This window comes from Rana temporaria, chromosome 8 (genome assembly GCF_905171775.1).
Source record: "Rana temporaria chromosome 8, aRanTem1.1, whole genome shotgun sequence".
In the NCBI taxonomy this organism is placed as follows: domain Eukaryota; kingdom Metazoa; phylum Chordata; class Amphibia; order Anura; family Ranidae; genus Rana; species Rana temporaria.
Genome location: NC_053496.1, coordinates 47,733,608 through 47,756,522, shown reverse-complemented (window position 1 = coordinate 47,756,522; position 22,915 = coordinate 47,733,608). Strand labels below are relative to the sequence as shown.

Below are 22,915 nucleotides of genomic sequence, written 5' to 3'. Positions count from 1 at the left end.
TTTCATTTTTTTGAGACTGTGCTTATGTAAACTATCCCTCACCGCACACCAATATGACTTGCTATGCCTGCAATAAATGAACGAGTCAGCAAAAAATCTACATAAAGAAATCCACAGAAGCTATGGAGAAACTATTCTTAAAACAGTATTTTTTTTTTAACAACAGAAGACCATTTGTCAATAAAAAGCCCAAGGCTAAGCAGAGCAATGCATTAAGTGTAAGGTTGGGAATCATCATCAGCAAGCCTGGAAAAGCAAACATTTTGCCTGGAGACCCCTGACTAATTAAGAAGGTTACAAAGTTATAAAGCTGGTGGAAGATCCCTCTGGCACACCTTATTTTTGACTGATCGGAGTGGGAATGTCCAAACTTGACTGTGACACAGTGGACAGAACCAGAGGGGTGACAATTCATAGGATCAGAGTGCCAGGAGCAAGGCACTCTATGAACTATTGGCAATAGACCCATAGACTTCAGCTGATCAATACAAATAACGGTCTCCAAACATCTAGGAGCCACCAACCTGTTTGCCTATTGGCTGACTGGTGTAGTGATGTCCTTGACAGTACTCTGGCCACATAGTAGGTAGGATCAGAAAGCCAACAATGTTGAGGAGGCAAGAGCCAGGAGGAGGGTTGAGCTTTGTCCAAATTCAGCCATTGAAGGACTGCAACACTGTTGATAATTCCCAGGGCCAAAAACACAATTCAGCAGTTTTTTTTCTTTTAAATTAATTAGGATATGTTTACCTCTTTGTCTATCAAGGTACGTTTATAAACATCTTGGTATTCAAGGGGTTAAAGCAGGAGCGGCCATGATCCAGTAATTGGCTTTCAGGTAAAAGTAATCTTCTAGCCATCTGTTTACCTTCATAGGGATCCTATGGTATGACTCCCCTCACCCATCTGCCCAGGTCCCCTCACCCCCTCACACCAATGCCAGTGCCCACAGTGGTTCCCAGGTTCTCCTGTTCCTTCAGGGATCCCAGGACTGTGATATACTGCTCAACCTTTCAGAGCAAAAGGAGATAGGGGAACATCCCCTCTGTGATAAATGATCTCAGAAGCGCCATATATTACATATTTTCTGGCTTCATAGCGGTCATTCCTTAGCTACCGTAGCCAAGAAGGCATGGTATGTGCTTGATTAGCTGAAGTGGAGGGAAAGAGGCCATTTTTGTTAAAGCAATAAAAGATAAATTTAAATGAAGAAAAAAAAGTGTTTTAAAAAAAATAACAATATAAATAAAAAAAAGTAATTTAAAAGAACCCTTGTCACCCTCATACACACCCAATTCAAACACACATCATATATGTGGCACCACATATCGCAGTAAACATCAGAGTAAGAGTTAAAATTCCAGGACCATATTTAACAGTTACCACAAAACTGATAACCTGTAAAGGCCTTTAAAGCATTTCCTATAGAGAATATTACGGAATATAGTTGTTTTTTTGCAATCTCACAGATGCATGCTTTTTTTAGGTTTGACATGTTTCATATTTACTCAACTTTTATATATTTTTAAAAACAACGGGCATAATATTGTTTTAAGAGTTTCTTTTGGCACGTTTTCCTGAAATAAACGGATTTGATAAAAAACATAAAAAATTGCTTTTAAATGGAATTTCTAGCAAATACATGCATATTTCAACATGTGCAAAAAATAAATAAAACAATGCCCCAATAGAAATGTTGTTAATGTTCTTACATTTAGGGATTTTTTAACCAGTAAGATTATGTCCCTTGGATTAGTTGCGTTCTCCGTTCTTGGTTTAAGGGGTCGGTTGGCACAGGCAAGAGAGACAATGATCATGTAAAGGACGTAGATAAAGGCCAGTGTCCAGAAATAGGGCCAACCAAACCTCTGCCATTTTCTGTTGACCAATTCCTGGACTGGGGAGAGATCCAAAATGCGACGAGCCTAAGAAAATATAGAGAATTCAATCAAGAAGACCTGAAATCATGACTCTCACAATCTGAACCAACAATAGAGACAATGAGGAATTTAATTAATTAGGCTTAAAGTGAAGGGACAATTGTAAAGCCTAGATAAGGAGTTATGTACAGGAGGAAGGAAGGATAGATTTAAAGTGTATGTAAGGATAGCAGTGTCTTTCTCCATTGTTCATTGAGGGACACAGGAGTTCAGTAACATTGAGGTTATACGGCTGCCTGTAGTAGGTTAGGACATTGGCAAACAGTAAAAGTTGTATGGTGCATATAGCAGTAGTCAGGGCTTTTTTTCTCAGACAATAGGTGCAGGAACTCCCCCTTTCTGAGCCACCCCTTTTCTCCGCCCCCTACCCATCTCCCAATACCACCCCTTTTAGACAATATAGAACCAAGTATCATTTTGTGGTGCTAAGTAATTTGTATGGAATTTGGTAATGATATCAAGAAAAGCAGTAAAATAGATCCCCTGCAGCCAGCAACAATAGATCCCCCTAACAACAATGGACCACCCACAACAGAATTATCCCGTCAGCAACAATAGACTCCCAGAAGCATCAACAGATTTCCGTACAGCCAGCATTAATAGACTCTCTGGCTGCCATCAACAATAGACCCCTCCCCCAACAGTAGATCTCTTTCAGCAACAACTGACTCCCCCAGCAACATAAGACCCCCCAGCAACAATAGGTCCCCCACCAGCAACAATAGACCAACCCAGCAACAATAGTCCCCCCCTGCATAAATAGATCCCCAGCAGTGAACATCAATACCCTGCAGCACACCCCAGCACCCCTTGCCACTACATACAGGCAGTCCAGGAGGTGCCGGAACTGCGTTCCCCCGCGTTCCCGCTGAAAAAAATCCCTGGCAGTAGTAATGGAATGTCCGCAACAGGTGTCTTTTGCTGTGCTCTTTATTACCCAGCCAGGTAAAAACAGTAAAACTTGTGGTGAAAGGATAGAGTTGAAGGAAGAAGGAGAACAGCAGATTCAGGCGTAGCATAGGGAAACAGTCCTGCTCCCACTTGTAACACTTTCTGCGCCACTCCTGCTTATGTGGGCTTAGTGTACCTGGACAGACCTCTCTCACTGACCTGGCAGCCAGAGTATCGCTCAAACTTTTTAGGGAAAAGTCTCTGCCACAGACCCTTCTGGAATGGACTCAGGGAGAGACCTCTGCTACATGCCTTCCTGATTGTGGTTACGGAGATGAGCCTCCTTGTTAGAATTCCGCCTGGATCTCCTTCAAGTTGCTTTCAGGTACCAACTGACAGGTGACCAGCCTCTCAGTGTCCGGATACCTTGATCCCGGGTGGTTTGTCGAGACCCTATTGGATCGCCAGCCTCTCATTGTCTCTCCTCAGATGGACTCCCCACCGAACAGCTACCTCACTTGGGATCTTCAGAATTGGGAACCCAGTCGACCATTGGGCTCCCTGCCACAGCTCAAATGTTCCGGACCAACATGGCCTGGTAGGCCATTACGCTGGGGCGCCGTGATGCAGTCACCCTAAAGGTGGGTGCCGCACTCGAGGAGAAGAAGAAGACCCAGAACCAATGGTGTCTGCCTCATAAATGCCCTTCCCCAGCATGCACAGCGAGGCCAAACCCTCCTGATTGGCTGCTGGGGAAAAGCACCCAAACCTTGACTCCACTGCTGCCATCTACCGTCCTGGGGTGGGAAGAGCACCCCAGCAACAACAGAATGAGCCCACAGCACAGCCAAGCTGAAACAGAGACCCTTTTTTGAACACATTAACTGGATCAGAGTTTAATTAACACCGATACTTTTAAGTAACCAGACGCTACATAAGTGTGCCCTGGCCCCATTTTTTTGCAGAGTCTGTCTCTGACCCTTCTAAGTCCCTAACGCAGACTTGGTCCCTATTGCCATCTCTGTTTCAAACATAAAGCCTCAACGATCCACCACTGGAGGGATTATGGTTTGAGTCACTTGCAATTAACACAGATTTACAAGGGGCCATGGTCTATCCATTCTTATATTATGCCATGGGGGCTCTTCCAATCATTGTAAACTTGGCTGTATGCTCATGTAACCTCTTTTTCCTTAATTCTATTCATACCAGCCACGTTGTTACATCACAGCAGCTGGTGTACAGTGGGCCTGGGTGGGATTACTGCAGTTGTCATGCACCGATTTTGGTGCATCGAACCGTTCCCTTTTTTTAACGTGCTTTACCACACAAAAAAGTATGGCCTGCAATGCAGTGGTGTGAACAGTGGTGTGGATTTTGAAATGCTAGGCTTGGACCTTTTCAGTTGACCAGCTGGCCTGCTCTTGTTAGTTGTCCACGCTTCTAGGGACACGTTTTCTGTGAACTTGGTCCATTAATGTTGACTACTTCTAATTGTTGGTCTGGTAGCATTTTATTCTACCCGTTTAAATTTTTTGGGTGGAATTGTGGATTGGACCTCCACTCTCTGTTCTTTTAGTCGAAACCCTACTCCATCCCTTATGATGTGGCAGTTCCCCTGTTTGGGGGGAGGGACTTCTCTAGCCTATATTTAGGCATTAGACCTTCAGATTCCTCTGCAACATCATTGGTTCTCAAATTCCCTTTGGCCTTCTGTGTGGCTATTGCCCACCCCCAGTTGGACTGCTTTTGGAAGTCCCAACTGTTACAAAATTCCTGTGTCCATCAATGGCCATCATATGCTTGATGAAGGGGTCCTGCACCGCATTGTGCTATGTTTTCTTTGGTGTGATCATTCTTCAATAAAGATTTGGACGTATTTGATGATCCGAGGTGTGCTGGCAAATATGTGCATTTGAATGATGAAGATATTTAAGATCTTTCGTAAAGCCCATTGAGGGCCCCCTGTGTTTTTTTGCCCTGTGAACTTTTTTCTCACAAAACAGACATGCTGGGTATAGGAGGGGTTATACGGGGGCAGGGGCTAGCTTACAACATTTTCTGTTTGTCAGTGTCCCAACCTCCAATAGGCCACAGTATCACTGGACTGATAGAATCAAAGATTTGTTGTAAGTAAATAAATTGTATTTTCCTAGTTTTGGATAGAGTCAGGAAGGGTTAGAACCCTTGTCAGTTTTTTTTGCTATGTGGAGTTTCTCAGATTTTCTGTCCTGCTGATTTTTTTTTACCAGACAGGAAGTGAAGGGAGTATGGAAGAATATGGAAGAGCCCTGGGGCCATCATAAAAAAATACTAAATTCTGAGTTTCAAAGTCAGAATTCTGAGATTAAAAAGACAGAATTCTGAGATTAAACTGAGATTAAATCTCAGAATTCTGAGTTTCTAAATATAGTAGTCTCTATTAGGAGGATTTTAGGAGCAATTAGCAATAATGTACTAACACCCATAGACCATCATTACAAGTCTGCAGAATGATGGTCTATGGGTGTTACTACATTATTCTTAATTGCTCCTAAAATCCTCCTAATAGAGACTACTATATTTAGAAACTCAGAATTCTGACTTTGAAACTCAGAATTCTGACTTTGAAACTCAGAATTCTGACTTTGAAACTCAGAATTCTGACTTTGAAACTGAGAATTCTGACTTTGAAACTCAGAATTCTGACTTTGAAACTCAGAATTCTGACTTTGAAACTCAGAATTCTGACTTTGAAACTCAGAATTCTGACTTTGAAACACAGAATTCTGTCTTTTTAATCTCAGAATTCTGACTTTGAAACTCAGAATTTTGTATTTTTTTTTTATGATGCCCCCAGGGCTCTTCCATAAGGGAGTTTTTCAAAAGCAACAAAGACAGAAATAAGCATGCTTTCTTTAAGTAGAGTATGGGAATACTAGAATCCCTGACCGATGTCTCTAACAAAGCCCCTGAATAGTAGGAAAAACATGAAAGGTGTTCTAATTCAAAGTTAAAAAATACATTTACAGCAACTTTACATCGATTAAAAAGGAATCACTCATGAATGCAAACATATTTCCATACACACCTCTCTTTTTTTTGCAGAGACCACCAGATCCAGTACGGACTTGGAATCCCCCCATACATCGATCTCTGTCAGGTCATAAAGATAGCAGCTAATGGGGCCAAATGTCCACTGCAGTTGTCGTCTCTTCTGTACAATGTGCTGGAACATCTAAGGAGACCAATACAAAGTCAGACTTATTCAAAATTAACAATGCAGAAAGCACTGAGTGTACAAAATGTAGCCACCCATTCTTAAAGCGTTTGTTACCCCAACACTTCATATTCGTAATATGTGCCTGCTGTATCATGTACTTGTATGAGAAAGTATCCTGTTCTCTTTGTATTGCTCCCTTTGTGTGAATTCCCTAGTGTTCCTGCTAGTCCCCTTGCTTTTCTATTAAAAACTGACCACACTAAGCAGGAGACCATCACCATGATCAGTTCTCTAGCTATGCTGGGAACTCAGTATGCTGTGCTCCAATAATAATAGAGAAAAATGTGCAACTAGTACACAGGCAGTTGCCCCTTAGGACTTTTAAGGCAGAAGAAATGTTGGAGAGTAAACATATATTTAAAAAAAACTCACGTAAGTGCTAATTTTATTAACAATAGAAAAAATATATTCATAAAAGTGCACAGAAATATACAAGAATCATTTAAATGCTCTGCTCCAATAATAAGACTTGTCCCTGACACTGGCATTCACTGGGAAGCTCAGTGCACTGTTGCTTCTCCTCCCCCTAGCTGTTATGCTGCTGAGAACAGAGGGCAATGTAATCACTTATATAAATGGGAAAAAAACGTATTTAAAATATTTTTTATATCTATACAAAAAAAGTTTTGCCTTTCATTTCTATTTTAAACTAAACGGGTTGTTTTACAAGGTGATAATTTACAATCAATACCTTAAATTTACTATAGTCAGATCACTCAAAGGATTTTTTTTTAAAGGTTGTTTAAAAATTGATAATTTATATGTTTTTTTTTTATATTTTAGCATCAGGCACAGGGTGCTCTGTCCCAATAATGCAGTGTCCTGCGCTGTATCCTGAGATCACGACATCACCCTTAGGCTCCTTGCACATCAGTGGCTTAGCCCATTCTGCATAAATGCCAGTGTTTATGGTAAAAATAAGTACAGCACATAGGTGTATGCGAAAAAAAAAACATTTAAAAGTTTCTATTTTTTGCACTAGCCCAAATGCTGAACTTGTGTTATGATACCTTTGCGATGTACAAAGCACAGCAGGGCACAGCCATTCATATGTATGGGAGGCTGTACACTGCACCTGGGCTGCCCATGCAGGGAAAAGATGCTGCCATTTACATTGAACAGGTTCAGCTTTCTGTTACTGAGCATGTGCAAAAACATAAAAGGTATTAACTAAGGGGATCATGCCACGGAAGTTCCCTCATAATTAGGGGCAGGACAGTGGGCATAATCTGGGAGAGACCATGCTGACTCATTGAACCAAAACTAAAGGATTCCTCCATCCACACAACCGAGATGGGTAGAGGAATCCTCCATGCTGAGACATTGTATTCTGACAGAGGAGGCTTTTCCGCTGTCAGAATATACTGATCACCATGAAGATAGGTGCCAATTGTATCAATATGTCATGTATACGTAAGTTACTGTATGGTACATGTGGGGTTAGTGTGCTGTGGTGTGTCTGCCGGTTTTGGCCGGTGAAGCGCCCCGTAGATGGGATACTTAGGCAGGAAGGGGTGGGTCCCAAAGGCTCTTCTTCTTGAAGTTTGGTCATGGGATGGAAAGGGACCATACACAGAGAAATGCAATGTTGAACTGAAGTGGGTCTCCCTTTGGCGGGACCCTGAATCAGGACTAGAGTTTGCAAACCACGAGTAGATTGAAACTTACAGAAACTGAAAGGTATGAGACACCACAGCACAGCCCTAAAGATACTGCATTGGGAGTTTTTCTAGAAGTTAAAGCTGTATCACCATGCTTAGATGGGATTGCTGATTAAGTGAATTGTTTGGGATTTCTGGGCCAGATTCACAAAAGAGATATGACGGCGTATCTCCTGATACGCCATCATATCTCTGTTTTAGGGCCGTTCTAACTATGCGGCGGATTCATAGAATCAGTTACGCATAGCTAGCCCTAAGATCCGACAGGTGTAATTGAATTACACCGTCGGATCCTAGGATGCAATTCTAGGCCGGCCGCTGGGGGGAGTTTGCGTCGCAAACCAGCGTCGGCTATGCAAATTAGCAGTTACGGCGATCCACGAAGGTTTTTCCCATCGTTACGTAGTCGCAAGTTTTAGATTCCCGTCGCAAAGATAGGGGTACTTTAACATGGTGTAAAATTACTCCACCATGTTAAAGTATGCCCGTCTTTCCCGCGTCGCTTTTGAATTTTTTTGTTTTCCTGGCGTAAGTACGTTACGCACGTCGCGATTCTCAACACGTCGGCGTGTCGTAATTTCGTGCACGTCAGGAAATTTGCGAACGGAGCATGCGCAGTACGTCCGGCGCGGGAGCGCGCCTAATTTAAATGGTACCCGCCCCACTTGAATTGGGCCGCCTTGCGCCGGACGTGTCTACGATACACCGCCGCAAGTTTACAGGTAAGTGCTTTGTGGATCGGGCACTTAGACTGAAAACTTGCGGCGGTGTAACGTAAACGGGTTATGTTACGCTGCGCCGCAGGTACGAGAATCTGGCCCATTGTGAATGTAAGTAAAGTGAAATCCTACAGTGTATAGAGTAAGGCCTGGAGCGAGTGAAATTAAATGAAAAGGATAGCAAAAGGTCAGCATAGCCGGGTGATAAGGGTTGGCAACTATAGGGTTAAGGAAGTGTATGTGGAAAGGGGAAAAGTTGGGATTGGTCAAGCGTAACAGGATGAGGAGGGGCAGAGGTAGTTTATTTAAGAGGGAGGAGGGGTCTCCCAGGCATTCAGTGTAGGGACAGGTGACAAGCCACCCACCCTCCCTGTGTTGTTTGTCTGTTTTTCTTCCATTGCAGGTGCAAGAGTTGCGGGAGAAGTCATGGAACCTAATCAGTTGATCGAGTGGTCGGTGGTTGGTCTTTTATTGGTGTAAGAAAAAACTTTGGAGATGGAAGTGTGGGGGACTCATCGGTGGTATGATCCCCTCTGGTATATTCCAGTTAAATAGGTTAACTGGAATTCGGTAGTGGTAGCACTGCGGGTAGTGGCGGTTGTCTCCGAGCTGGTGTTTTTTTACGGTTGGAGGACTATTAGCCTGCTATGGCCATTTGTACTTCATTCCAGGTGTGGTCTCATTAATTGGAATTAATATTAAGGGGTTAGCCAAGTACAGTGGTCGAGCAGACATAGAAGGATGGTAACATCTGATCTACACTGGTCAAGAACGGGCAACAAGGTGTAACATTCATGTTAAGCTTCTGGTGATGGAGAGAGAGAGGTAAAAATGGCCTGTAATAAAGGTTTTGTCAGAGGGGTGGATTGGTGGCTGTATGGTCTACCCATCTAGCAGTAGGGAGCCAGCTGCATAGCGGAACTCTACTACAGACTGTGCCTGTACCATGGAAGTGCTAGGCTGCAAAAATTATACAGCAGTTTCCATTCATGCCTTCAGATTAAAGAATAACATGTAATGTGCGTTAAAGAACTGGAAGGTCAGCGCTCCATGCTATCTTCTTCAAAATAGCTTTGGCATTTTCTACTCCCACTGGCCAGAGTCAGCCCCCTATTGTCTGAAATATAGTAAACTAGCTCTTTGTTTAGAAAATTTGGAGACACCTGATGTAGCGAAAGATAGAAATAAACTCTATGAAATATACTCTTTAGATTTACTTTTTTTGTTTTAAATTTACTTATTTTATTTTATGTACATTCACAAAAACCCATTCACTGTTAGGAATTTAGAGGACTTTTTTTGTTCTGCCCCTTCAAAATGTTCTCGTCAGTGGCGGCCCGTCCATATGGGGCGCCCGGGCGCCGCCCCCCCTCCCCCAGTCAGTAAAAGAAAAAAAAAATATATATATTTTTTTAAAACTGTCCCTTTAAGAAAAAAAAAATCCCAAAAAAGGTCCTTATGTGCACTGTGTCCGCACGCCGGACGCAGTGCAGTTGGAATAGCGCCACGTCTGTGCAATCACGGGATTGCAGACGTGGCGCTACATTTGCAGCAAAAATATGCTTTTGTGGCGCTTCCCAGCGCGCCACTGTTTCCGGCGCGCTGGACATTGGTGTTATCGCCGAGCGGGTGCATACACTTTCTGTGTGCACCCGCACGTCCTTGTGCTAGTTCCGACGTCACTCGAAAAACATGAAGTGACGTCGGCACTCTGGAGCTCAGTGCGTCCCGCTGGAACGGGTAAGCTGAGCTATGTCTTCCTCTTCCACTCACCCTAACTGTATTACAACACTGCAGCAGCAACAGCATCGGCGGCCAGAACACCACCCCACCTGCTTATACATGGATGTTATTTTTTTATGTAATGTTCGGCGGCCGGCAAAACAGCAACCCCCCCCCCCCCCCCCGCTTATTACAAGTTTTCTTGTGTTTTCTTTCTAATAATCGGTGGCCAGCAAAGCCAATACAAACCCGGCTCATTGATTTTTTTTATATATGTACTATTCGGCACCCTCCCCCCCCCCAACCCCGCTTAATCCAATTTTGTTGTTTTAATATTTAATATTAAGCGAAAATAACGCCAGGCACCACCACTTTAATCAATGTTTTTGTTTTATATTTAATATTATTAACAGTTTATTTTTTATATTTAATTTAATTTAGCACTCCATCCCCCCCCCACCCCGCTTATTAACAAAATCTCTTTAATACATAAGAATTACTGCACAAATAGCGGGCGTCAAGCCCCCCCCCCCCCCAGCTATTATAAAAAACTTTTTTTATACTTCATTTACCCACTTATTACCAACATTTCTTTTCTATGTAAAAATTGATTACAGCACAAATAGCGGCCGTCAACACCACCCCCACAGTTATTAAAAAAAAACTTTTTTTATACTTAATGTGCGGGGAAAATATCGGCCGTCAACACCAAACCACCTCCCGCTTGCAAATTGTCCTGCGACTTGGGACTGGAAAGTTGCAGGATAAGTCGGACCCAATGATTTCCAATGAGAACTGTCCCTGCATTACTTTTGTCCCACTTTGATGTGACTTGAGGTCCATAGACCTCCAGAATACATAGGCATTGTCGCTGCAAAATCGCAGCAAAAAATTGTGGCAGAATCTTGAGACTTTCAGGCTAACGCAGTCTGAAAGTTGCACAATTCTACCGTAATTTTGATGTGACTTAAAGCAATGCCTGTGTATTCTGGAGGTCTATGGACCTCAAGTTGCATCAAAGTGGGACCAAAGGAATGCAGGCACTACTTTGAAGTTGCTGTGACTTGAAGTCGCACAGATATGAACAGTTCTCATTGCAAATCATGGGGTACGACTTGTCATGCAACTTTGAAGTCCCAAGTCGCAGGACAAGTAATGCAGTATGTCCGCAGTCTCTGGTAATCTTGTGCAGTATGTTTGCAGTCTCTGGTAATTTTGTGCAGTATGGTAATCTCTGATAATCTTGTGCAGTCTCTGGTAATCTCGTGCAGTATGTCCGCAGTCTCTTGTAATCTTGTGCAGTATGTCGACAGTCTCTGGTAATCTTGTGCAGTATGTCCGCAGTCTCTGGTAATCTTGTGCAGTATGTCCGCAGTCTCTTGTAATCTTGTGCAGTATGTCCACAGTCTCTGGTAATCTTGTGCAGTATGTCCGCAGTCTCTTGTAATCTCCTTCCCATTTCGAGTCCTTCATTACTAACAGTGTAATTTTTTACTTTGTTTGCACCGATCTGTAAGGCTGAGCTATATACCATGATTTGTGATGCTGGGGCTGTATACTCTGTGCTGTGATGCTGAGCTGTATACTCCTGACACTATGAGTGGAAGCAAGTGGAATACAGGGGACGGAGTGGGTGGATTATATAAGGGGTGTGGCTTATGTGAAGTGGGAGGGGCCAAATGTGGAAGGACGGGGTCTTGCGCCCCCCCATCCTAAAACTTCACCAGCCGCCACTGGTTCTCGTCACTACGGTTGAACATGAATGCTGATTTGACAGTTAATTTTGCACTCCTGTGACCCGTTTTCAGCAGACAGCGGGCTGAAGTCCACTCTCTGCTGACGTCACAAAAGTCGGTCCAGGGTCCGTGTCATCACGACAATGGAGTCTGGATCCTCCAGATCCCTGAACTGACACTCGGCTCAGCCTCTCAGTGAACCACTGAGAGCCTGTGACCGAAAGTCAGCAGCTCTTTGCTCAGGAAACTGTGAGAACCAAGCGATTGGTGGTTTTCGATCGCTCAGTTCTCAGTGTAGAGGTGCTGGGGGACAGATGCATTATTGGACCAATGCTGCATTCACCTAGGCAAGTATAATTCTGTAAAAAAATGGCTGCCCTGGACACAGTGGTTTATTGCAGGGATGGAGCCATCCTGACCTTAACCCTAAGGGAAGGGTGGGTGCAGTTTGGCATCTTTGCCCTGGGTGCTGGATGACCATGTCCAGGCACTGGTGGGCAGATCATGGCTGGCAGGATGCTTCCTGAAAATATCACACCACTCTGCCAGACTACTACTGTCAAGAGCCCCATCCCTGATGCAAGCAGTAGGAGGTGTTATGCAAATATCAAAACGCTATGATGGGTGGATATCAGTCTGAGGGAGTGGGAATTTATAGGCTGTATTTGCATGCAGACTCCTCTAGGTAACGCCCATACGTGATGCTGGACCTTTATTATTGAAAGAACTAAAATTTTATTAATAAAGGAGGCGGGCCAGGGACTGCCAGGCTGGGTAGGAAAGGGATAGATGGTGTTAAATGTCCTCCAGCCAGGAAATTAAAAAACGCTCAAGGTCAGATTTAACAGAGACCAAAATAGGTCCTTTCTTTTAACCAATGACAATTGGATAAATCCTTAAAATACCAAAATTGTATAACTAACATTTTTTATTTCAGTAGTAAAAACTCTTTTTACAGTGACAGAGTAACCTCTTTTCCTCCAACTTCAAATGGTGTATCCATGCCCAATGAAGTCAAGTGTAAAGAGGCCACCACTGAATGTGCTCTCAGTCTCAATTTGTCTTATAACTGAGGTTCTCCATACTTCTTCCCAGCTCTACATTCCCCTCCCATCAGAGTTATATCTTGCTGCAGACCAATGATCATAGATCCAATTGGCCATTTTGACCCATTGTCATTATGACCCCTTAATACAATAACAATGAATGTCTCTAATATGGAGGATAAATCCTTCCGTTCCGTATACATACCACTGTGTTACCTTCTACTGCCGCCATCTTCAGCGGTGTAAGCCCATCATTGTTGGTGATCTCCTCTAAACCGGGCCCAAACTTCTCCTTGTGATGGCCCAGGATGAGGTCATACATCTGACAGGCTGACATTTTGTTGGGCTGTAAGGCCAAAATATGGAGAATGGTGTTCCCTGCAGGAAGAGAGAGAAAAATCAGAGAACTAAAATCAGGTAATAAGTGGTACAATTTTATATATATATATATATATATATATATATATATATATATATATAGTGCCTGGCTATTTTCAGAGCCAGTGCTATGGTAAATGTAGAGGGAGTTCAGAGAGGTAGTTTGCTCTGAACCTTTTATTTGGTTAAATTTGGGGCTTCTGCTTCAGTTTGGCTGTACTGTTTGTGCATACTGTCGTTGTCTGGGGTACCGAGTTCCACCCCAGGCCGACAGGTGGCAGCAGTGGGTTCAAGTATAGTTGGATATCTCTTCCCAGCAGCCAATCAGGAGGGTTGGTTGCCTCGCTGTACATGCTGGGAAGGGGTATTTAAACAGCTGACGCCATTGGTTCCGGGTCGCTGTGTTCCCGCCCTTGTGCTGGGCAGTCGTCTCACCAACCCCCGTGTGTGGCCCTCCTGGCCGGGGTGTATGCGTGTGTGTGTTGCAGTACTCCTGGCTCCAGGACCACGTTGGTCCGGTCCGCATTCATCTAGATTGTGGATCCAGTGAGTTGACTGGGTCCCTATTTCGCCAAGTGGTCCGGGGCTGTCCGTCCAATTGGAGGAAGCTGACCGATGAGTAACCTGTCTGGGAGATAACGAGCACGAAGCTGGCGTTTCAGGAGAGGCCCGTCTATTCTTCGTAGGACACTTTGGTTCTGAGAGGCTGGACATGGGTCGCCTATGAGTTCCTGATTAAACCAAAAGCTATGTGAAGGAGAACTGGGTGCTAAATCCAGTCAAGAAGGATTTTGGACCACAATTGTCTCCAATCCAGGAGGGTCTGTGGCCGAGACTTTATCCTATCCATCCGAATGATACTCTGGCTGCCAGGCTGGTGAGAGAGGCCTGTCCAGGTGCACTGTACCCACTCCGGCTGGAGTGGCAAAGTAAAAGTTGTCATAGGAAGCAGGACTGTTTCCCCATCCAGTTACACCTGAATTTGCCGTCTTCTATTTTGCTATCCCTTCACCTTTCTACTGTTTATCGTTTTTACCCGGCTGGGTAATAAAAGCACAGAAAGACCTATCGTGTGGACATTAACTATACTGCAGCTCTCATCTAGTACCCTAGACAGCGGGGATATAGAGGTAACATGCCACCCAAAACAAAGCAGAAGCTTCTTTGGGGGTAGTACATATATATACACATACACATACACATACATTTAGGACCTCAACCCATTTTTTACACTTTTCTTTCTTCATGGGCAGTCTGGTAATTAGAGACCTAATCTAGACCACCCTATGCAGCTGCAGTTAGCCAGCAATAGATCCCTATAGCAGGGATCTGCTGCTGAAAGGAGACCCTGTAACAGCTCTGCCCAAGTCTTAAATTGTGGAGCGCATTGTAGCAAGATCAAAATCTCAAGGGCTGACCACTTCAGCTCCTGAGAATGCTGCTGGTTCAGCTGGGGTGCTGGTTCCAGCTCTGATTTCTACTGCCCTTCTAAACACAACATGAGACTCAAGTGCTTAAAGAACTAAGAACAGAAAGATGTAAAATGAATGACATAGTTTGTACAGAAGAGTGTTAAACCTCACCGTGGGAATCCTTGGCCTCTGCATCGGCTCCATGTTGCAGTAATAATCGAACCAGCTCTGCATTCCCCACACAGGCAGCAAAGGAAAGAATGTGTTCTCCTGTCGCATAAAAATAAAGAACTCTTTACTTCCGATTCTTTATAATATTACTGGGTTTATTACAGTAGATGTAATCCCAACCACAAACATACGTTTTAAATATAATTTTTAACATTATCTATAATACAGTATCTCACAAAAGTGAGTACACCCCTCACATTTTTGTAAATATTTTATTATATCTCTCCATGTGACAACACTGAAGAAATGACACTTTGCTACAATGTAAAGTAGTGAGTGTACAGCTTGTATAACAGTGTACATTTGCTGTCCCCTCAAAATAACTCAACACACAGCCATTAATGTCTAAACCACTGGCAACAAAAGTGAGTACATCCCTAAGTTACATCACATGCCTGACGAAGGGGTCCTGCACAGCTCCGAAACTTTGCACTAGGTCTTCTGTGATGTGATCATTCTTCAATAGACATGTGCAATTCGTTTAGTTTCTAATTAATAATTTTTTAACGAAAATTCGTAAATTCGTTAATTGCGAATTTTCGGATTAACAAATTTTTTATTTCCGAATTTTCGGACTTCCAAAAATCTCGAATTTCCGAAAATACGAATGTCCGAATTTTTAATTTCCGAAATTCCGAATTTTTAATTTCCGAATTTTCGTATTTCCGAATGTTCATATTTCGTATTTCCAGAAATTCGGATTTTCGGAAATTCGAAAAAAAAAATGTTTTTCTTAATTTTCGAAATTCCGAATTTTCGAAATTTCGACTTTTTCATTTTTTATTTTTTGAATTTCGAATATTCAAATTTTTTATTTTTCGAATTTTTTAATTTTCGAATTTCAAAATTTCGAATTTTCGATTATTTTATTTTTCGAATTTTTCAATTTCGAATTTTTCATTTTCGAAATTTCGAATTTTTCAATTTCGAATTTTTCGATTTTTCAAATTTAGAATTTTTCAACTTTCGAATTATCGGAATTTCGAATTTTCCAATAGTTCATTTTCGAATTATCGGAATTTCGAATTTTCCAATAGTTCATTTTCGAATTTTGAAATTTCGAATTTTCGAATTTTGAAATTTCGAATTTTCGAATTTTTTACTTTCGAAATTTTCAATTTTTGAATTTTCGAAATTGTGGAATCTTCGAAATTGTGGAATTTTCGATTTTAATGTTAGAATTTTAGAAATTCCGAAATCCCGAATTTTAGAATTAAAAAATGTTCGTACTTTCGAATTTTTTCATTTCCGAATTTTCCGAATTTTTAGAATTTCCGAAAATTAGTTTTTTTCATTTTCGTTTCATTCGTTTTTTTCGGAAATTTCGTTTTTTCCGTTTTTTGCTTTTTCGGAAAGCCGAATTTCCAAATTTTCGAATTTCCCGAATTTACGAATTTTCGAAAAAAGCAAAAAAATTTATAAAACGGAAAATAATATTTTTCGATTTTCCCGAATTTTCGAATTTACAAAAAAATTAAAAAAAGGAATGAAACAAAAACGAAAAACATATTTTTTTTGAATTTCTCGAATTTCCGAATATCCGAAAAAATAAAAAAAACGAAAATAACAAACGAAAAAAAAGATTTTTTTGGCAGTGCACATGTCTATTCTTCAATAAATATTGGGACGTAGTTGATGATCCATAGTGTGCTGGTCAATACGTGCAGAAGACAGGAATGTATACATTAACTCACCATAATAGAAGGAGTTGGATTTGAGTCGGAAGTACGTTCCAACTGCCCGTGGCATGGACACGTTGGCACCATTCCGTATCAGCTCTTGCGTAACTGCCAGATTCTGACGCATGACAGAAATGTGCAGCGCTGTCTGATCTGCCAAGACAAAAGAAAGGGGAAAGCTGTGAACACAAAAGGACTGATATCACATTCTACAGACCTGTCAGTGAGTGTTTTGAGGATTTCCTTGTAGGGAAACGTCAGCCTACCCTTTTTTTACATGGTTTGGAGAGACTAGGGATGAGTAAAAATTTGGCTTTTTTGATGTCTGATTTTTCACACTTCCTGTTCCAGAAATATACTAGGTACAGAGCATTAAGTACAGTTCATGGGGCCCAATAGCAAAATGTTGTTTGGAAACCTTGCTGTAGTGTAGCGCTAATAAAAGTTAGATAAAACTTCAAATTACAAATATGACAATAAAAGTGAAGTGAAAATGTCCACATAAATACATAAATATAAATATAAATAAATGTCCATATGTGAAAAACACGAATAGTGTAAAAATACAAATCTGACTATAGAATAGTCCAGCAATAATATTGGTGAATTCCAAAAGCCTGGTGATAATTTCAAAGAGGTGCTAGAGTTGAAGGAGCGTTGAAATGAATTAACGTGAAGAGAAACCACCACCGATAGGTAAGCGGCTTACCAGAGAGTTTGAACCCAGGAGAACCTACGTTCAGATGGGTCAAACAGAGCTTTGTGTGGTAAAACCATGATGGAACCTGGGCAATCCTGTATGTGTCTCCAATGGCTGTAGCAAGAGTGACCAAATGGCAGACGAATGGAGTATACCACAGACAAAGATAGCTGGTTACCCGCTCGTCTCACAGGACATGATGGTCGAAAAAAAATCCCGGATATGTATGGAAGGGTGTGTAATTTAGATGGAAGTAGTAGCAACAGTGGGGCCCTCCCTACGCGTTTTGTCCCAAGGACACCATCTGTCTTTAAAGTATGTCTAAGGCCCCATTCACACCTGAGCGTTTTTCAGCTTGTAAAACGCTCAGCTCTGAAGCTCCAAAACGCCCAACAAGCAAATTCCCATTTATTTCAATGGCTCCTGTTCACATATGAGCATTCTGTCACCTGAAACAAAATGCCTGAAGCTCAAAAAAGTACATGAGCTTCTTTTTGGCAGATTATAATCCTTTTTTGGCCCCATAGACTTCAATAGAAATGCCTGAATTGAGCAGAAAACCGCTTGTAATACACTTGCCAGTGAAATGCTTGTAAAACACTCAAATAGCAGCTCTCCACCCCCAATTTCCTCTCCCTCTCCTCAACCTAGTGCTTTCTATTGGCTAAACAAAAACACCTGAAGCTGTAAAACGCTGTAAAAAGCTTAAGAAATCAGCAAAAAAGGCTTAAATGCCCAAAAGACGCCAGTAAATCGATACGCTCAGGTGTAAATGGTGCCTAAATCACGGACAGGTAGATTGAAAACCTTCCCTGGGCTCTGTATATGGCTAGAAGACCTCTAGCAAAGGGACTACACAAATAGTGTATAACAGAGTTAATGGGGGGCCCATTTCAGTGGTCCTAGGCCAGGTCTGTCAAAAGGTGACTACCCACCCTCCTGACCTAAACACTAAGGCCACAGATATTCTCAGCCCATGATCCAGAAAGGAGATCCATTACTGTCTCAGTTCCTTCTCCCAACCACTACCAGTCTCATGTCTGAGCCAGTGTCCATATTCACTTTATGTTCCCCAGCTATAAACCACTGGAATGATGAGGTCTGCTTCTTTTTGGAACTGTTCTTTACTCTTGCAACAGGCATAGATCATTAGTTCACAAAGGTAGACAGGAACGCCTGAAACTCCCAGGTGGATGTTAATCTAATTGTAAAATAATGACAGGGAGGTCTTCCTGCTGGAGTATTTAGGATATGTAAGAAGTCCGTTTCTGACTAAGCCCACCAACTGTCAAAATAAAAATCGCTTTTGGGTGGACCAACCTTTTATTACTCCCATGATCGCAGATTTGCCTTAGCTATCTTGCATGTAAAAATCCTGCAGTCTAAAGGCATTTTTTTTCCATCAGACTTTTATTAGTGTCCATGTTATGGAGCTTTCTCCTCAAAATTCTATGTTGATGATACCTTGAGTGACAGGTCGTCACTGGGACAGGAGGTAAGGAGAAACCTCCTTAATAGGTATACAGAGAACCAGGGCTGGACTGGGACAAAAATGTGTCCCTGGACTTCATCCAGACTGGCCGACTTTGACAGGTCTCTCCCATGGCGGCTAGACAACTCCCGCCCCCCCCCCCCCCCCGGCCACCCAAACCCCCTCTAGCCCTTTTACTTTTCACTAGCCCTTTTACTTTATTAGAGTAGAACGGCTGGTACTCTTATAGGCAGTACCAGTGGGGAAGCTAGACATTATTTCACCCGGGGCAAAGAATCAGTTTGGTGCCCCCCCTTATGGAACAAGATTAGGCAGAAGTGAGAAACTCCCAAGCCATAGCTGTTGAGTCAGCAGTCTGTCCCCTCCCCCCTGCTCCTCTGTTGTCCCCCCTGCTTCTTTGTTCCCCACAGGTGAGCGCTGTGGGCAGGGAGAGGAGGTGAGCGCTGCGGGAAGGGAGAGACAGAGGAGCAGAGGGGGGTGGTGGTCCGCTGTCACTGAAGCCGGACCACTGAGCCACCGGCCCACTGAGCCATCGGCCCACCGGGGAAACATCCCTGCAGAGAACATTAAAAATCTATGAACAGTGGACAACAGGTGGACAGTCATTACTCGAGCCCGATGGCTTGGGTTCAGCAGCTCACCACAAAACAGTGACCCTATAGAAGAACTAAACCGAGTACAACATCTTTCATTTGGCAGCAACAAAAGCAAAACTACACCCAATGCGTTTGGGGGGTCACAAAAATCCCCCTTCATTGGTAATGGAATAATGGACTATGGACTTCAATCACACATGGGTAGTTGGGTACAATACCCACTCTCATGTTTTCTCTCTTTCAGAGTACTGCAGCTTCTTGGCATACCCCCACTAAGGTGAAAGATCCATGAGGGAGGCCTATATGAAGTAGTTTACATTAAAAAAAAAAAGGCCTTGGAACTTATACAGGGGTCTAAAAACTACCTAAAATCAGTACTTGTCTCCTTACTGTGCTAATACTCCACTATCCTGAACTCCACACCTTTATATCTACAAGAAGGAAATTGCTGGGGACCTTAAGAAGAGAAACACAAAATAGCACCCCAGTCTCAACATGAGTACCAATTGGGCCCACAAGTATAGTCAGTCCACTACTAGGGAGGGACCAGTGTTGAGTTTGTGAAGAGTTGTCAGGACTCAGGAAATAGTTGGGCAAAGCAATGCAGGGAATTAATGTTTATTAATATGCTAACTGACCCCTCTGTCCTTAGTAGCTATCCATTTTTTTCAGCATCTCAGATCTCAGAGCCTCAATATAAATTCTAAGCTTTCCCACCCTTTCCATTGCCGAGTGCTGAAAGAGTTGGTGTAATAGTTCGTAAAAAGAAAAAAAAAGAAACAAAAAAACAAGAGTTGTAGCAGCACTAATAATGATTATCACAATAAACACATTCTCTATATAGCCTGCAAAGAGGAGTCTGTCACTAGCAACCATGACGATCCTGAAAAGTCCTAAAAGGGGACCTGTGACAAGCAACCACAGTGATCCTGAAAGGTCCTCCTGTATGTCCGGTGTCAGCTCCTTTTGGTTCAAAATGTCACAAGGGCTTCAGGGTCAATGTCAATAGCCACTTCTGCAATCCTCATCAATACAGTACTATCTTTTTGTTATTTTTACATGCACAAATGTAAAAATTACCATAAAAACCCCCTTAAAGAGGAAGTAAACCCTCTTGGAAAAAATAAATAAATAAATAATTCACTCTGCAAGACAAACACATAATGATCTAGTATGCATAGCACACTAGTTCATTATGAATTACTTAGCTGAGATCGAAGACCCATCAGTGGTCCTCGTTTGCCTCCTCCGACGCAGTACCGGCACTGGCCACACAGCCCCAAAACATGATGGTAACTTCACCAAATTTTACTTCGGGTAGCAAGTGTTTTTCTTTGAGTGCTGTGTTCTTTTGCTGCCATGCATAACCCTTGTTATGACCAAATAACTCAATCTTTGTTTCATCAGTCCACAGCACCTTATTTAAAAATGAAGCTGACATGTCCAAATGTGCGTTTGCATACCTCAAGCGACTCAGTTTGTGACATGTGTGCAGAAAAGGCTTCTTTCGCATCACTCTCCTATACAGATTCTCCCTGTGCAAAGTGCTGAATTGTTGAAGGATGAAGAGTGACACCATCTGCAGCAAGTTGTAGGTCTTTGGAGGTGGTCCATGAGCTGTTTTTGACCGTTCTCACCATCCTTCGCTTAGCCTCATCAATATTTTATGTGGCCTGCCACTTCTGGCCCTAATAAGAACTGTGAGCTCACCAAACCAATTGTGTGTTCCAATTAATCAGTTCTAAGTAGTTACAGATATTCAAATCAACAAAATGACAAGGGTGCCCAAATTTATGCATCTGTCTAATTTCGTTTTGATGCATATTGCGCATTATCTGTTAATAAAACAAACCTTCAGTTATTTGATAGATGAAATTGCTGATCCAAACACCCAAATATTTATAAATGACAATCATGGAAATTGTCAGGGGTTCCAAAACTTTTGCATACAACTGTACGTACCTGTTTATCTGCAGTCTTCTATTCTCTGCAGTCCTTCAAAAGCCCAAAAATTATAAAGCTGAGCGGTCAGAAAAAAAAGGGGGCAGAGAGCTGAAGTCACACTCTGCAGAGCTCAGTGATGAAAGCTCTGCAAGCTGATTGGAGGGAAGGGACACACCTCCTGCACACAGGAACAGAGCTGAGGCTGTCAATCAGTTGGAAGTCCCTCCCCTGTCACCTTTCTTCTCCTGGTGTCAAGAAAACTTGTCAGAAGTGACTCATGCTGATAGCAGAGGAACAGGTCAACAGGCAGAAATGTCACTTAGTGCTCTTAATTGAGACAAGTACACACTATAGAGGGTTATCTTTGTTCATATTTTATGTCTGAGGCTTACAACCACTTTAAATTTCTGACTTAAATGCACCAGTAATGGTTCCTTTAATTACCTTTGTAGAGGTCAGATGTCATGGGCTGGTTGACGAGCTCTGGTGTATGTTCCAGCAGAATCTTCACAGACTCCAAGTTGTCATGGAACACAGCAAGATGTAGCGCAGTCTCTCCAACAGCACCTAGTAGAAAGTCCATCATTGTGAGACAGAGTATCATAGCCTTATTGTCATAAAATGCAACTGAGCTTCTTCCGTAAAGCAGCGGGGCATCTTTCCCGCTCCCTATAAAATTGATCCTGTGGCCACTTTTATCAGACGCCGGATCGCTCACTGTTTAAAAAAATACCAGGGTTATGGCAGCTAGCTGCAGCCATAACCCTGGTATTTAACGTCAAAGTAATAACGTATACAGTGGGTGGTAAACCTGCCATGAGAGAAATAGAGGGGCAGCCACTGCCAAGTTCCTTGCCCAGCAGCCAGTGGTGTATCATCCAAGTGTGCAGGGTGTGCACTGCACACGGGCCTCTGAGGGGGGGTGGGGTCACTGTGATCCACACTGCACACATGGACGATTGTCCCTTGGTTCACAGCCAGGGAAGATCAGTGCAGTGGGAGGAACAGCTGTAAGCTCCGATTTCCCTGCATGACCGCCGCTTCTCCCCCTCTCCCTCCTGCAGCTATCAGTGCTTCCATGTGTCCCTCCAGCCGCACTGATCCTCCCAGGCTGTTCTCTGTGTCCTCCTCTTCCTTTAAATGCCCCTCCCTCTAGACTCCTTTAAAGGCCTATGTGTGCATGGGTAAAAAAAAAGCTAGACACCCCAAAGAGCAACATTAAAAACATCTAGGCCTAGATTCACGTAGGGCGGCATAACGTTGTGCGGGCGTAGCGTATCTTATTTACGCTACGCCGCCGCAACTTAGAGAGGCAAGTGCTGTATTCACAAAGCACTTGCGTCCTAAGTTACGGCGGCGTAGCGTAAATCGGCCGGCGTAAGCGTGCGGAATTCAAAGTAGGCAGGTCGTCGGCATGTTGTATTTAAATTAAGCGTGACCCCATGTAGATGCATGGCTGAATGAACGGCGCATGCGCGCGCATGCTCAGTATCACGTCGTATTTAC

General features: G+C 42.8%; 1 protein-coding gene across 2 annotated transcripts in view; it reads right to left on the bottom strand.

The window, feature by feature from the left end:
• Positions 1-22,915, bottom strand: part of LOC120946904 (transient receptor potential cation channel subfamily V member 5-like) — a 104,494-nt gene that overhangs the window by 13,935 nt on the left and 67,644 nt on the right. For both annotated transcript variants that reach the window (XM_040361727.1, XM_040361726.1), the window contains exons 4-9: positions 21,854-21,976; positions 16,693-16,830; positions 14,939-15,037; positions 13,183-13,355; positions 5,902-6,048; positions 1,713-1,925 (exon numbers count right to left, since the gene is read on the bottom strand). In XM_040361727.1, the coding sequence (XP_040217661.1) occupies positions 1,713-1,925; positions 5,902-6,048; positions 13,183-13,355; positions 14,939-15,037; positions 16,693-16,830; positions 21,854-21,976 (893 nt within the window). The remainder of the gene's footprint in view (positions 1-1,712; positions 1,926-5,901; positions 6,049-13,182; positions 13,356-14,938; positions 15,038-16,692; positions 16,831-21,853; positions 21,977-22,915) is intronic.